This window comes from Cibotium barometz, chromosome 62, assembly GCF_041138505.1.
Source record: "Cibotium barometz isolate CiBa-2024 chromosome 62, ASM4113850v1, whole genome shotgun sequence".
Taxonomy (NCBI): Eukaryota; Viridiplantae; Streptophyta; class Polypodiopsida; order Cyatheales; family Cibotiaceae; genus Cibotium; species Cibotium barometz.
In genome coordinates this window covers 20,388,616-20,404,178 of record NC_141107.1, presented here as the reverse complement: position 1 = coordinate 20,404,178, position 15,563 = coordinate 20,388,616, and the positions used below count along the sequence as shown (strand labels likewise).

General features: G+C 45.3%; 1 protein-coding gene across 1 annotated transcript in view; it reads right to left on the bottom strand.

Moving 5' to 3' along the window:
- Positions 1 to 14,486, bottom strand: part of LOC147604225 (uncharacterized) — a 155,104-nt gene extending 140,618 nt beyond the window's left edge. The window contains exon 1 of the mRNA XM_086795548.1: positions 14,152 to 14,486. Coding sequence (XP_086651674.1) covers positions 14,152 to 14,229 — 78 coding nt within the window. The 5' untranslated portion in view covers positions 14,230 to 14,486. The remainder of the gene's footprint in view (positions 1 to 14,151) is intronic.
- Between the last annotated feature and the right edge of the window lie 1,077 nt (positions 14,487 to 15,563).

Sequence of the window (15,563 nt, the reverse complement as noted above, 5' to 3'; positions counted from 1 at the left end):
ATCCCTTGATCATTGCTTTCTGGAGATGAAAACTTGCAGAATACCTTGAAGAGAAATGAGGGGGCTGGGCCGCTTATTTATAGGGCTCCACGGGCTGGTCTGCTGGTATAACTATACAAAGCTACTCGAAGCCACTAGATTTCATGATTATGAATCTGGATAGAGTAGATGTTATCATAGGAAAAGAGTGGTTCCATAACCACGATGTAGTGTAACGCCTCCGCTACAGCTGCGTCTTCCTCAAGCCGCCATAGCCTAGGCGTGGAGAAGAAGAGAGGGTGGAAGTCGGTTCACCTCCCAACCATATAATGACGAGTTAGGGTTTTCTCGTTGGGTTTTATACCAAAACCCTGGCCTGTGTCCACACCTCCTAGCCCGGCTGCCCATCTTACTTAAGAGCCGTGCTAACTTAGATGTGTACACACATGGACCAAACCCTAACGCCCATTAACCCCTGAACCCCGCTAGCACTAATAATACTCTCGAGACTCCGAAAGCTATTAACTTATGCTAGGGTTCGACTTCCGTAGGACCATAGTCCTAACATTACTCCCCCCTTCGAAAAGAGTTTTCGTCCTCGAAAACAAAAGTGGGGAAACGTTTCCTCATCACACTAATGTTTTCCCAAGTGGAGCCTTCCTCTGGACGGTCCTTCCACTTGATAAGAGCTTGTTTCCGAACTTGGTGGCAAGTACGTAACATGTGATAATCCAATACTCTTTCTGGTTCATGAGGCAATATTGGGGGTTCCACATATTCTACTAAGAAAGAATCATCCACCGGCCTTTCATGACCCATAAGGCGTTTCCTCAAACGGCTTACGTGAAAGATGGGATGAACCTTGGAATGTGCTGGTAACTCAAGTTTATAGGCTACTGGGCCCACCTTCTTGAGTATCTTAAACGGTCCACAAAATCGGGGCGACAATTTTGGTACGGGACCCGTTTTTAAACTGATGGAGTTTTCTGGTACCTTCAGAAACACCCAATCACCTTCTTGAAAGTGAAGTGGCCTACGTTTCTGGTCCGCAAACTTCTTGTAACGATCTTGCGCTTGACGAACATTTAATCGTGCAAGGCGCAACATATCCATATGGTCTTGGATAAAATCCTTAACCTGACTGATTTTCTCATTCGCCAGTCCCACCGACACTGGTGAACGTGGCTGAAAACCATACATCAACATGAAAGGGCTAAAGCCTGTCGAGACATGCTTTGCACTATTGTAAGCAAACTCAAGAATAGGCAAATAAGACTCCCAATCAGATTGTTTTTTGCTGACATATGCCCGAAGCATATCTTCCAGCACTTGATTAACCCGTTCAGTCTGACCATCTGTCTGCGGATGATCAGCTGTACTAAGGTTCAACATAGTACCCAACTTACTGAATACTGCTCGCCAAAAATGGCTGTTAAACTTGCGATCGCGATCACTGACAATGTTGGATGGTAAGCCATAAAGTCGGTAAACATTCTCCACGAAAAGGCGTCCCAATTCTGGAGTTGTAACTGTTTTCTTAGTAGGCACAAACCGACAAAGCTTGGTTAATCGATCCACGATTACCCAAATGGCATCATGTCCACGATTCGTTGTGGGCAAGCCCGTTATAAAATCCATAGAGATACTTTCCCACTTTCCGTCAGGAATCTCTAATGGATGCAGTAACCCGCCAGCTTTAAGACGTTCTGCTTTGTTCACTTGACACTTCTGACACTGCAGAACATAGTCAGTGTAACGCCTCCGCTACGGCTGCGTCTTCCTCAAGCCGCCATAGCCTAGGCGTGGAGAAGAAGAGAGGGTGGAAGTCGGTTCACCTCCCAACCATATAATGACGAGTTAGGGTTTTCTCGTTGGGTTTTATACCAAAACCCTGGCCTGTGTCCACACCTCCTAGCCCGGCCGCCCATCTTACTTAAGAGCCGTGCTAACTTAGATGTGTACACACATGGACCAAACCCTAACGCCCATTAACCCCTGAACCCCGCTAGCACTAATAATACTCTCGAGACTCCGAAAGCTATTAACTTATGCTAGGGTTCGACTTCCGTAGGACCATAGTCCTGACATTATGTACAGATAGAATGGAGGGGTCATAAGCTATCTTTCATCATGGATGGTGGCCAATTTTGTCTACAAGGTGATTTTGATGTCCCATCCACTACTCTTGTAAACTCAATTGAACTTTGTAATATGGTAAAGGATTCTAATTAAGAAGTGTTTCAATGTGTTCTAGATACCATGTCATTGGATGCTAATTGTGAGTTTAATTCAGTTAGTCTTGATGTATGGGAGACAGACTTTGGAGAACATCACAACAGAGTTTGCTGACATTTTCCCTGCTGAGTTACCTCATGGTCTTCTGCCCACTCAATCAATTGATCTTAAGATTAATTCAAATCCAGGGTCTAAGTCAATCTGTGAGCATTGCGCCTTACAAGATGAGCAAGCTGATTACTCAAAAGTCGTCGGAATATTCTCAAGATGGGACGGATTCGTACAAGTACTTCTGAAGCACGAGGACGAAAGTTGTAGAATGTGTATAAACTATAAAAATTTGAATAAAGTTACGATTAAGAATAGATATCCCCTTCCTAGAGCGGATAATTTGATTGATAGGTTGCAGGGAGATGCCTATTTTACGAGATTAACCTTCGTACTGGTTATCACCAGATACGAATAGAGGACAAGATTATGCATGCGGTATGGTCATTACGAGTTTCTTGTGTTACCTTGGGGCTCACAAATGCTCCTGCTACTTTCCAGTAGATGACGAATGATCTCTATTCGTAGTCGTGTCTCTAGAGGATATCTTGATATACAGTCGTACTCTAGGAGAGTACGTCAAACATCTCCAAAGCATCTTGAGGATTTTGAGGCGGGAGAAGTTGTATGCCAAGTATACGAAGTGTGAGTTCTTTAAAAGAAAACTTATATATCTAGGACATCGAATTTCTCAAGATGGGATGAGCATAGATCTTGCGCAGATACACAATTTACTTATTTTTTCCAGAGAAGAGACTTCTAGTAAGTATTAAAAAAACATACAAAAGGGAGATTTCAAACCAAACTAGGTGGAGATCTCAACCAATCGGGTGCCTTGTGTTGCCAACAAGGTCCCATATGAGTGGAAATGAAGAATAGACCATGATCCCACTCTCTCATAAACTGGCCGCGCTTTCTCTCTCCGGCCCTCGAAGATCCCTAGATTTTGGCCCAAGTTGCCATAAGGGTATGGATAATATCACTCCAAATCCTACAAAGGCATTGTGTGTCCAAGACAATAGTGCCCTCTATGACCTCAGTGCATATAGTCTTCTAGATGTGCCAAGGTGTAATACTAGCAATAATCTCTCATGCACTGTCCAATCTCTATGCCGGTGGGGTGTATCCTGAATCTGGCAAACGCTGAAGGCAACCCCACTAAGCAACTCCTTGCCTGATAAAAATGTTGTGACTCTTATCGTCCCCCTCATACCTAAGTTGGGGACCCGACTGAGTCAACCAAATGATAGCACCAAAAGATATGTAGGTATCCTTACTAATCCTGCCAAATAGGTGTGCTATCACGGTCAAAATCCTATGTGCTTCCCCTTTTTCCCATAGGCCACATAATTTGTCTCTGAACCTCTTGCACATCTCGGGCAAGTTGGGCTAACACCAACAACTGATCTCCACCGGTTGGTGACCAGTCCACCATGTAGTGAAATCCAAAAGAATGAGGAGATTTGTGCCTTCCTGTAAGAGTGCCACAGCCTCTGCCAAAAACTCCTCTGAATGTCACAGGTAATACCATAGGATTCCCAATGAGGTCTAAGGCTAGGGACTCTCTGAATCTGTCCCCCCAAGACAAGCTGCCTGGCATTCCATTGGATTGGTGGCAACCATCCATTCCCACTCACCGGGATCCCAAGGCAAATGTCTGATAGGGCATCCACCAAACAGCCAAAGGCAAGAAGCATCTGTGATCATCTCTAGGGGGGGGGTCAAATAAAAGTGCTTCCTTGCTCTGACAACAACTGTCACGGGCTGAACCACCAGGCCCTCAACCATATCCTGCACCACACATTTCTCCAACTGCCACCCATTGTGAACAAAAAAGAAAAATGTGTTAGCACTTTCATCCCCAGTTTCTGCTCTGTATGGTGCCCATTTGGTCCCCTTTTGTATGGCCCTTGCTTGTGGACTGGCCACCCCTTTTTTAGTATTTTTCTAGGATTTTTCCCAGCCATTCTGGCATTTTTCCAGTGAGCCATGTCCAACAGCTCCAGTCGGTCTGTTTCTGAGCTCCAGTCGGCCAGCTCTTCCCCACTATAAATAGTGGGTGCTGGCCTCTCATTTTTTCATAGAGTCTTGTACTTATTTGCTCCCTCACTTATGAGACTATCACTGTCTCTTGCTTGGGACTGTTTTGATTCAGTATATTCAGCATAGTTTGCTCCATATCTCTCTCTCTCTTGCACTCTCTGTTCAGCACACTCTAGTGCCACTCTGCTTCCGCTCTGTGCACTCTTTCATGGTATCATCGCTCCAGGTTTAGCAACCTTTCTGCTGCCCCAGATTCAGCCCTGTTTTCAGCACCTTCTCCTCTGCGTTTTCTTCCAGATCCATAGCCTTTGCTGCTGCGTTTTCTTGACAGCACTCTGCTGGTCGTTTTTTCTTCAGATTGGCTTCACCGATTCCGCCGTCTGGCTCTTGGAGATCAGCGTTTCATTGCCCACTTGGAGATTGGACTGCAGGCGGCCTGTTTTCTACAGGACAGCACTTGTTCATTGCTGCGTTTTCCTCTCCAGTGGTCCTTTCCCTTTGCAGAGGGGGCTTGTGGTGGTGCAGGCTTTGGTGGCACACTTGGTACCTGTGGAGGACACCTTTTCTTCAGAGATTGTGCATTTCTTGAGATTGAGCCCAAGCTCTTGTGATGGCTGCTCCCACTTCTCTTCATATGTTTGCTGAGTCTGCCAAGTTGGATGGTTCCAACTACACCCTATGGAAGGTGAAGGTGAAATCGGCCTTGCGTGGCGTGGATCTCTGGGATTGGCTTGTTACACCAGCCAATGCCACCCCTCCCACCCTTGCTTCTGGTGGTGTGACTCAGGCACAGATTGATATTTGGCAGTTGAATGATCAACGTGTTTTTTCCTTCCTGATGTTGAACTGTCAGGATGCTGTTCTCTCTCATGTGCGTACAGCTGATGCTGCACATGAAGTTTGGAAGGCTTTTGCAGATCTCTATGAGATTAAGTCTCCGGGTCGGATTTTGGCATTGGAAAAGCAACTTATGAACTTATCAGTTTCTGCGTTTCCATCTTTATCTGCTTTCATCTCGAAGATGAAAGATCTCCGGGACGAGCTTGCTGTTTGTGGCAAGGACATCTCCACAGAGGATATGGCTATTCGGCTGCTCTCCAAACTTCCAGAGAGGTTTGATGCATACTTTCAGTCTCTGGTTTCTTCTCCTCGTCCTGTTCCAGTTACTTGGGAGGATGTTCTCCCCTCCATTATGCAGATAGAGTCTCGCTTTGAGGAGCGGACTGGCACCTCCGGTGGCCCTGATGGAGCTTTGGCAGCACGAGATAAAGGGAAGTCTCAACAAAAGAAAGGTAAAGGGGGTTCTGACAAGAACTCCAAGGATTCCGATAAGGATAAAGACAACAAATCTTCAAAGAATAAGGACATTGAATGTCATTATTGTGGCAAGAAGGGTCACAAGTCACCCCAATGTCACAAGAAGAAGCGTGATGAAGCAGCGAGCTTCGAAGGATGGGTTGGTTGATGGATTACCAACCATCAAGGCTCCATCTTCTCCTTGTTCCTCTTGTTTGCAAGGGAAGCAGCACCGAGCCGCCTTTCCGAAGGAGGCGACACACAGATCTTCGACATCACTTGCTCTCATTCATGCAGACTTATGTGGTCCTATGAGTACCGCGTCTTTGAGTAAGGCGTTGTACATGCTCGTGATGGTGGATGATTTTACCAGATATTATTGGATTTTCAAATCAAAGTTCCGAGCTGATGGCAGCTTGGACACGCACAAGGCAAGGTTGGTTGCCAAGGGTTATGCTCAGCGCCCTGGTGTCGACTGCGATGAGACTTTCGCTCCAACGGCCCGAATGACTACCATTCGCACCGTTCTTGCACTTGCGGGACATCATAGATGGCCCGTTTTTCAGATGGACGTCAAGTCGGCTTTCTTGAATGGAGAGCTTACACAGGAGGTTTATGTTGATCAGCCGCCAGGATTTGTTGTTCCGGGCAAACAGGATCATGTGTACCGGCTGAAGAAGGCTTTATATGGTCTAAAGCAGGCTCCGCGGGCTTGGTACCAGCGGATTGACGAGTTCTTTCAGAAGCTCGGCCTGCGCCGTTCTCATGCAGATTCGAACCTTTATATCCTCCTTGAGAGGGGGTTGATTGTTATCTTGGTGGTCTATGTTGATGACCTCATCTTTACAGGTTCTTATTCTGTGCGGATCCGTTCTGTTATGGATGCTTTGGAGACAGTTTGAGATGACGGATCTGGGTCTCTTGCACTATTTTCTTGGCTTTGAGATTTGGCAGACCTCGAAGGGCATTTTCTTCTCTCAGCAGAAGTACACTCAGGAGATTCTCGACAGATTTCAGATGACTGGGTGCAAACCAGTATCTTCTCCTTTGGATATTGGTGAGAAGCTTTCTTCACTTGATGCTTCTCCAGGGACTGATCAGGGACAGTATCGGGTTCTCGTCGGTTGTTTAGTATGGTTGACCTACTCCCGATTAGACATATGCTTCGCATTCAGTTTATTGAGTTCCTTCTCATCCAAACCCCGTCAGCAGCATTGGCGGTGTGCTCTCAGAGTTCTTCGGTACTTACGTGGCACTCTAGATTTTGGCATCTTTTATGGCCAAGGACGCACTCTTGTTGGATGGTCTGACTCAGACTGGGCTGGAGATCCAGATACACGGCGTTCGACCACTGGTTGTGTTTTTTCACTTGGGTCTGGAGCCATTTCTTGGAGCAGTAAAAAGCAGCCTACTGTGGCGCTTTCCTCTACCGAGGCGGAGTACCGTGTAGTTTGCTATGCTGCATGTGAGGCGATATGGTTGCGGAGATTATTGGAGGAGCTTGGCTGTCCTCCTACCGGATCTACTCTTCTTTGGTGTGACAATCAGAGTTGCATCGCCATCGCCAAGAACCCTGTGTTTCATGCTCGTACGAAACACATTGAGATTCAGTATCACTATGTTCGTGAACGGGTTCTTGCTGGAGATTTGCGTTTGGAGTATCGTCCTTCCGCGGAGAATGCTGCAGATTTGTTCACCAAGCCGGTTTCTCAGGCTTCCTTGGCTCCTCATCTTCGGATTCTCGGAGTTTGTTCAGCATCTGGTGCTGAGAGGGGGTGTTAGCACTTTCATCCCCAGTTTCTGCTCTGTATGGTGCCCATTTGGTCCCCTTTTGTATGGCCCTTGCTTGTGGGCTGGCCACCCCTTTTTTAGTATTTTTCTAGGATTTTTCCCAGCCATTCTGGCATTTTTCCAGTGAGCCATGTCCAACAGCTCCAGTCGGCCTGTTTCTGAGCTCCAGTCGGCCAGCTCTTCCCCACTATAAATAGTGGGTGCTGGACTCTCATTTTTTCATAGAGTCTTGTACTTATTTGCTCCCTCACTTATGAGACTATCACTATCTCTTGCTTGGGACTGTTTTGATTCAGTATATTCAGCATAGTTTGCTCCATATCTCTCTCTCTCTTGCACTCTCTGTTCAGCACACTCTAGTGCCACTCTGCTTCCGCTCTGTGCACTCTTTCAAAATGGTACCTCACCCTGGCGAGGGGAGACCCATAATCTGAAGAGGAACCCCGGTCCTTGAAAAAAACCCAAGCCACAAGTGAGGAGATCCATCCAGAAAAGCCCCTATAACCCAATGGTTGGGTATGGCTACATCAACTTGCATAATCCTCCGACTAGCTCCCCTCAAGTGTTGAGTAAGGCCAGCCCTCTGATCATCCGTGAGGCTCTTAAACCTCTTCCATTCCAGGACAGAAGGAAAAAACATCTCCCAAGCAGCCCAGTGGATATGTGTGGCAGCACCAAGAGATCTATCATGCTCATCCACGATCAAATCATTCCACAAAATGGGCTGTCTGTAAGCCTCCTCAACTGACCGAGGAGGTATATTAACTAGAAAACTTCTCATGCACTCCCAAGCCCAAAGAAGGGACCTAACCAGAGGGGAGGAGGGGGGGGCAGTGACCTACCTTAGAAAAGATGAACCGTGAGCTGTAGAGCCAATCACCACCTTTGACTGGAGTGCATCTCATAACCTGTTGCGTGAGAAAGTCCTTCCAAGGCTCAGTGCCAAGAAGAAATCCTCGGACAATCAACTTGCAAAGCAATGCCTTACACTGCACCTCTGGGTCAATGATATTCAATCCCCCTCATGCTTAGGTCTGATAATGGTTTCCCAAGCAACTCTAGCCCAGGTGTGTGTAGTGCCATCCAACCCTGACCACAGAAAGTTCCTAATGAGGCGGCAAAGTTGGCCAATGCATCCTCTATGAAAAACCTAACACGAGGTGATAAACCAGGCTGTGGCCAGCAACACTTGGTTAACCACCAACACTCTAGATGCCACATCAAGCTTCCTGTTGCTCCAATGCTGAAGTTTCCTCTTAATGCTCATGAGTACAGGTGCAAACTGTTGTGCTAGGGAAATGTCAATGCCAACCTGACAGCCAAGGTACCTAGCAGTACATCCTCTCTCAATCCAAGTAAACCCCACATCTAAGCCCCAATCTATCTGTGGGAGTTACTGACCCAAAATCCAATAGGCTTGTGCCAATTAATGTTGGCACTTGCAGCCAAACAAAACATATCCAAGGCTGTTTGAAAAGCACAAAGACAAGCATGTGAGGCCTCCAGAAACATCGCAGTGTCATATGCTAACTCTGAATCCACAAGCTCATCCTCTATGTATAAAGGCAATCTGAGACCCGTGACACCTGGGGTGGCCCGAAGAAATCTTCTCATGGCCTCTTCCACAATGAGAAAAAGCAGCGGAGCAAGGGGACAATCCTGCCACACTGAGCGAGAAATCTGAAAGCGCTCACCCCATCCCCCACAGGCCAAAACCGTGCTATGGGCCTCCCTATAAAGGCAAGAGACCCCTCCGATCCAATCCTAGGAGAATCCCATATGTGCCATTGTGCCTTCCAAAAAACCCCAATCCACTCTGTCGTATGCTTTTTCAAAATCCAACAGAAGGATGGCAAGGGGTTGGTGGCTAGCTTTAGCCCACTCAACAGCTTCCCATGCGGAGGAAGTTAACCGGCAGCCCATTCTGTGGAATGACTTGATCTTAGATGTGCATGGTAGGCCTCTTGGGGCAGCTATGCATATTCTTTGGGCTGGCTGGGAGACCCTTTGCCCTACAGTGTTGGCTTGGAAGAGGTTTCAGAGCCTCACCAAGGTACATAGATTGGATCTCACGCAGCATTGAGAGGCTCTAGTCGGAGGATTGCACAGATTGATGCAGCCATTCCCAACCACTGGATTACTGGATCTTTCTTGGAAGACCGTCATCATTCTTGGTTTGGGGTTTTTTCTGGGACAGGTGTTCCTCTTCAGGTTATGGGTCTCCCCTTGCCTAGGGAGGATGATGTATCGGTCTTTTTTTCTGTACAGGATGGATGGCAGTTGGAGAGATGTGACGTGCAGGACATTATTGAGGGCCCCCAGATTCGTCCAGTTAGAGTTGTTGGCAGGTTAGGGAAGCACGTCTTTGGTGACCCCCCCCAGGGATGATCACAAGGAGTATTAGCCTTTGGTTCTATGGTGGCTGCCCTATCAGACATTTGCATTGGGACCCCGGTGAGTGGGTGTGGAAGGATGCTTGTAACCCCTTGAAAAGCATGCCTTTTTTCACTTATATGGTGCGGAATGCCAAACATCTTATCTTGGGACACATTCAGAGTGTCCCTACTCTTAGACCCCGTTGGGAATCTTATGGCATTTCGACTGACATTCAGAGGGTTTTTTGGCGGAGATTGTGGCATTCTTATAGGAAGCCACAGATTTCCTCCTTTATCTGGGTTTCTCTTCATGGTGGTCTGGCCACCAATCAGTGGAGGTCTGTTACTGGTACTTGCCTAGCATGCCCTAAATGTGTAGGAGCTTCGAAGTCAGTTTACCATTGTTTATGGGAATGCAAGGAAGCACAGAGGGTTTGGTCGGCGATTGCACACCTCTTTGGTAGGATTAAGAGGGATGCTATCATTTCTTTTGGTTCTATCATTTGGTTAACACAATCTGGGCCTCAGCTGAGATTCGAGGGGACTGATAGGAGCTTGGCCATTATGGTTAGGCAAGGAGTTGCTCGGCAGTGTTGTCTTCAGGATTTGCCACTCACACTTTGTCCCTCCGGCACAGAGGTTAGATAGTTCTTGTGGGAGATTATTGCTAGCATCTCAGCCTGGAATATCTGGAAGGCTAGATGCACCGAGGCCATTGAGGGTACTCCCGTTCTTGTTTCTCAGTGTCTTTGCAGGATTTGTAGTGATATTATTCACACCATCATGGCTACCTGGGCCAGAATCCAGGGATCTTCGAGGGCTGCGGAGAGGAAGCGCGGCCAGTTTATGAGAGAGTGGGACATTGGTATCTTTTTCATGTCCTCTCATTCGGGACCCTATTGGCAGCACAGGGCTCCTGATTGGTTGAGATCTCCACCTTTTTTGGTGTGAAATCTCCATTTTGTAAAAAATTTTCATACTTAATAGAAGTCTCCTTTTGAAAAAAAAATGAAAAAATGTTATAAAAAATACTTCTTCCTTGGAGAAAACCATTCTGTGTGTCATGAATGATCCTTTGGAGGACCGGTTGCAGCCTCATGCTCGGAACCTTAGCTAGGATTTTATATGCAGAACCTAATAACGTAATCGGCCTCCATTGCCTGAGGTTGCTCTTATCTCCACCTTTTGGGATAAGGTGGATAAGGCCCTCCATAAGATGGGGTGGCATCATACCTGTACACCACATCTCCTGCAAGGCAAGAGTGATCTCATCCCCAATGTGATCCCAAAACTGAATAAAGAAAGATGGGGAGAGACCATCATCCCCAGGGCATTTTCCTTTTGGGAGAAGCAACAAAGCCAACCTCAACTCATCCTTCGAGAAAGGAGCATCCAAAGAGGAACACACATCATCTGTAATGAGTTTGGGCATGCACTCCCAAACTTTCTGTTGTGCAACATCTCTGTGCAGAGAGGGTGCCTCTGCAGACAACAAAATCAGATAAAAATCTGAGGCAATACTCCTCACCGTATCCAGTTGAGTCTGAATCACTTCCACCGAATCCTGCAAACACCTGACAGATTCCCTTCTACTATGGGTAGGTCTATGTGAGGAGAAGAATTGTGTGTTGCATCTGCACCCCATCTGTACTCAGAATGCCTCAGTAACATGAAACAAGAACTCAGAACGACCTGCAGTGTCGTTTGAGACAAATGCAGTGTCGCTTGAGACAAATGCTAGTGATTTCGTGATAGGCATGGCATTGTTCCACGATGACCTACCAATGGCATTTGAAAACAAGAAGCTTGATGATACGTGTCATGTGCATGACATGTGCGTGCTCATCCCAGCGTTATTTCCTCAAGGGCAGCAGATAAACAGAGTCATTAGGGCTTGAGCAGGGTGCTGGAGGACACCAGAAAGGCATCCTGTGGATGCAAGATCAGGTCAGCACGTGGTTCAAAGGGGATACATGCAACGTCGGCAACAGATAAAATATACATAATATTTTGCTATTGGCCTACTGTTGTCGGCCAGCATATGATTGGTCCCATGTGCCTATAAAAGGCTCAACCAAGGATTTGTTGAGTCACTCAGTCCCCTTTTGGGATTGACTCAGTAGGATAGGAATTTTTGAGTCAAGAACCTTGTGTCATTCAAACTTTCATCGATTAATGTTTTTTCAATGCGCTGAAGTAACCGAGTTTCTGCCTTGCTACTAAAATAAATAACTCTTGTCGCTTAAAAATCTTTTTTTTTTAATACACTTCATTGGGTTTTCCACACATCGATTCTCGTGCCTGCCTACCTTGGAAAAAAGAATTAAGGCAAGGTATGAATGTTGCATCCTATTGTTTAGACATAACAAGGCTAAAACCAAATCAATAGCCCCATCACCCTTGTACCCGTTTCCCAATTCTACCCCATGCCCCTCTAATAGCTGGACACTCCCGAAAGGAGGCATGTCACCCATCTTCCAAAGCATCTAGGACAGCATCCAGAAGTGAAGTTCCTCTGCAATAGCTTAACCCCAATAGGCAGGGAGTGGTGAAAATCTAGACAAAAGGGGAGGTTATGGAGAAGCAATCTCCTACGGGCTGCACTTGTGAGGCTATGATTGTTGCATGCATGCAACTAGGGTATCACATTTCATGGGAGCAATCTGGGAGGATGAAAGGTGGGACCTGATCTGCAGTTTACTTAATAGTGAAATGTAGGAAGTTCTCTTAATTATGTATTTAAGAGAAGGGATGTGTTAGTAGGTGAAAAGGACAACTTCTGTTAATATAAATATATATAATTATTGTTCCCAAAAAAAAGACATAACAAGGCTGAGGTTGTGGATGATTCAGTTAGTGTCAACTAAATTATTATAATTGGCTACATAGTTGGGATGTGGCTCGTTTGTTGAGGGAGTTCCTCAGTGGGACACTCGGACCTTAGGAGAGGGGCCTCCCACGAGTAAGCCCACCACGTAGTGGCATCAATGATACTTATGTGAGGACTTGGTGGTACATGCTACGGGACATGCATGCCTTTGAGGATTTGGACTAGACCAAGGTGCATGGTCTTTAGCTCTGAGGTGGCTTCTCATTATATTCGGTTTTGAGGTTATGGTTAGGTGGTGAAACCCACCTCTGTCCTCCCAATAGGGGCCTACAATGAGTAAAATATCGATGATGTATTGGCGATTATGGATTATCAATGACGTATTCGTGATTATGGATTACAACTAATTGGGAAGACACTCACGTGCTAAAAATATATCTATTTTTGCTAATTCTTTTTTAGCAAAACCCCTCTTACCGCATGTGATAATTAAAGCTTGCATCGCACAAATAAATAAAAAGTTTAGCTCTTTCCAAATCTTTTAAATTCTCCCTCAAACTCTACCATCACATTCTATCCATGTGAAACCGGAGTTTTCTTTTATAACAAAACATAAATTCCCTTCAAACTCAAAGCCTCCTCTCGAAAATCCAGGTAAGCCTTCAAGCTTGTGGTCCTGCTTTGAATGTTTCACTCTGACCCATATGGTCCTTTGCCAGAGGCCCAAAAACATTGTTAGAAATGGCTTGTATTTGAAGGAATATAAGATGTTCTACAAAGGGAGAAATGGCCCATCTTCGGTTCCTAGTGCAAAGTATTGAGCACTCACAGCACTGCATACACTTGAGACAAACTATGCAGAACATTCTATCATGCATCGTAATGTGTTACTTCATATGACGTATATGATTTATTTTTTGCAATTTGTTGGTTTAGTTTGGTGGTTTGGTTGTGTCCTATAAAATTAAGGGACAAGAATTCAAGAATGTGTATAATGCTATGTCCACAGGCGTGTAGCCTGTTGTTCGAGGGATTGAACTTACTCAGGGTATGAATCCTGGTAGCCTACACCCATGGGCACTTTTAACTAAATAGACAATACATCTCTCTCAGAAAAAAGGTGTATAATGCTTGTGTGCTGTATTCTTTGATTCGTAAATCCCCATGTTTCCAATCCAAAAGGTCATGCTACTCTTCCAAACATATTTTTGAAAACCAAAAAAGAAGTCTCAATGCTGCTTAAAACTCATAATTTTTTCCTTAAGTTGGATAAGACTTCTATCTATCTATATATAACATCCAAATCCAAATAATTATATCTACATGTGTGTGTGTGTGTGTGTGTGTGTGTGTTTCTGGAACATGCCCTCGTATTAAAACAGATGTTTTGTAAGTTTATTTTAGCTTCAGATTAAGGGTTACTGAGTATACCTCTTGCTTGTACGATACTTTGCTCTGTTTGGGGCTGATACATATATATATATATATATATATATATATATATGTATGTATGTATGTATGTATGTAAAATCTTAAGGGGAGGAAAAAATGTACCTCAAAACTAAGGCATCTCCAGAATGTTGCAGAATCAGGAGGAAGCTGTTTGGCTTCATTACTGGGCGACCCCATCATGCGATGTTGTAATCTTCAATATAGCCCTCCCGAATGCAAATTACATGAAATTTAGATTTCAGATATCGTTCAGCAGCAAATCCGCAGTCGGCCAGTGTACAGTTTTCCTTCTGGTTTTCGAGCGTGCGCCACCTTTCACAAACCGCTGGCTCTCCTCGCCTTTATGATTCACACTAGGTGTCCAGTGGGTGGCTTCCAGAAGAGTTGGGCGGCCGCTCAGCACTCATGCCACGTGTCATTCAAACTTTCATCGATTAATGTTTTTTCAATGCGCTGAAGTAACCGAGTTTCTGCCTTGCTACTAAAATAAATAACTCTTGTCGCTTAAAAATCTTTTTTTTTAATACACTTCATTGGGTTTTCCACACATCGATTCTCGTACCTTGGAAAAAAGAATTAAGGCAAGGTATGAATGTTGCATCCTATTGTTTAGACATAACAAGGCTAAAACCAAATCAATAGCCCCATCACCCTTGTACCCGTTTCCCAATTCTACCCCATGCCCCTCTAATAGCTGGACACTCCCGAAAGGAGGCATGTCACCCATCTTCCAAAGCATCTAGGACAGCATCCAGAAGTGAAGTTCCTCTGCAATAGCTTAACCCCAATAGGCAGGGAGTGGTGAAAATCTAGACAAAAGGGGAGGTTATGGAGAAGCAATCTCCTACGGGCTGCACTTGTGAGGCTATGATTGTTGCATGCATGCAACTAGGGTATCACATTTCATGGGAGCAATCTGGGAGGATGAAAGGTGGGACCTGATCTGCAGTTTACTTAATAGTGAAATGTAGGAAGTTCTCTTAATTATGTATTTAAGAGAAGGGATGTGTTAGTAGGTGAAAAGGACAACTTCTGTTAATATAAATATATATAATTATTGTTCCCAAAAAAAGACATAACAAGGCTGAGGTTGTGGATGATTCAGTTAGTGTCAACTAAATTATTATAATTGACTACATAGTTGGGATGTGGCTCGTTTGTTGAGGGAGTTCCTCAGTGGGACACTCGGACCTTAGGAGAGGGGCCTCCCACGAGTAAGCCCACCACGTAGTGGCATCAATGATACCTATGTGAGGACTTGGTGGTACATGCTACGGGACATGCATGCCTTTGAGGATTTGGACTAGACCAAGGTGCATGGTCTTTAGCTTCGAAGTGGCTTCTCATTATATTCGGTTTTGAGGTTATGGTTAGGTGGTGAAACCCACCTCTGTCCTCCCAATAGGGGCCTACAATGAGTAAAATATCAATGATGTATTGGCGATTATGGATTATCAATGATGTTTTGGTGATTATGGATTACAACTAATTGGGAAGACACTCACGTGTTAAAA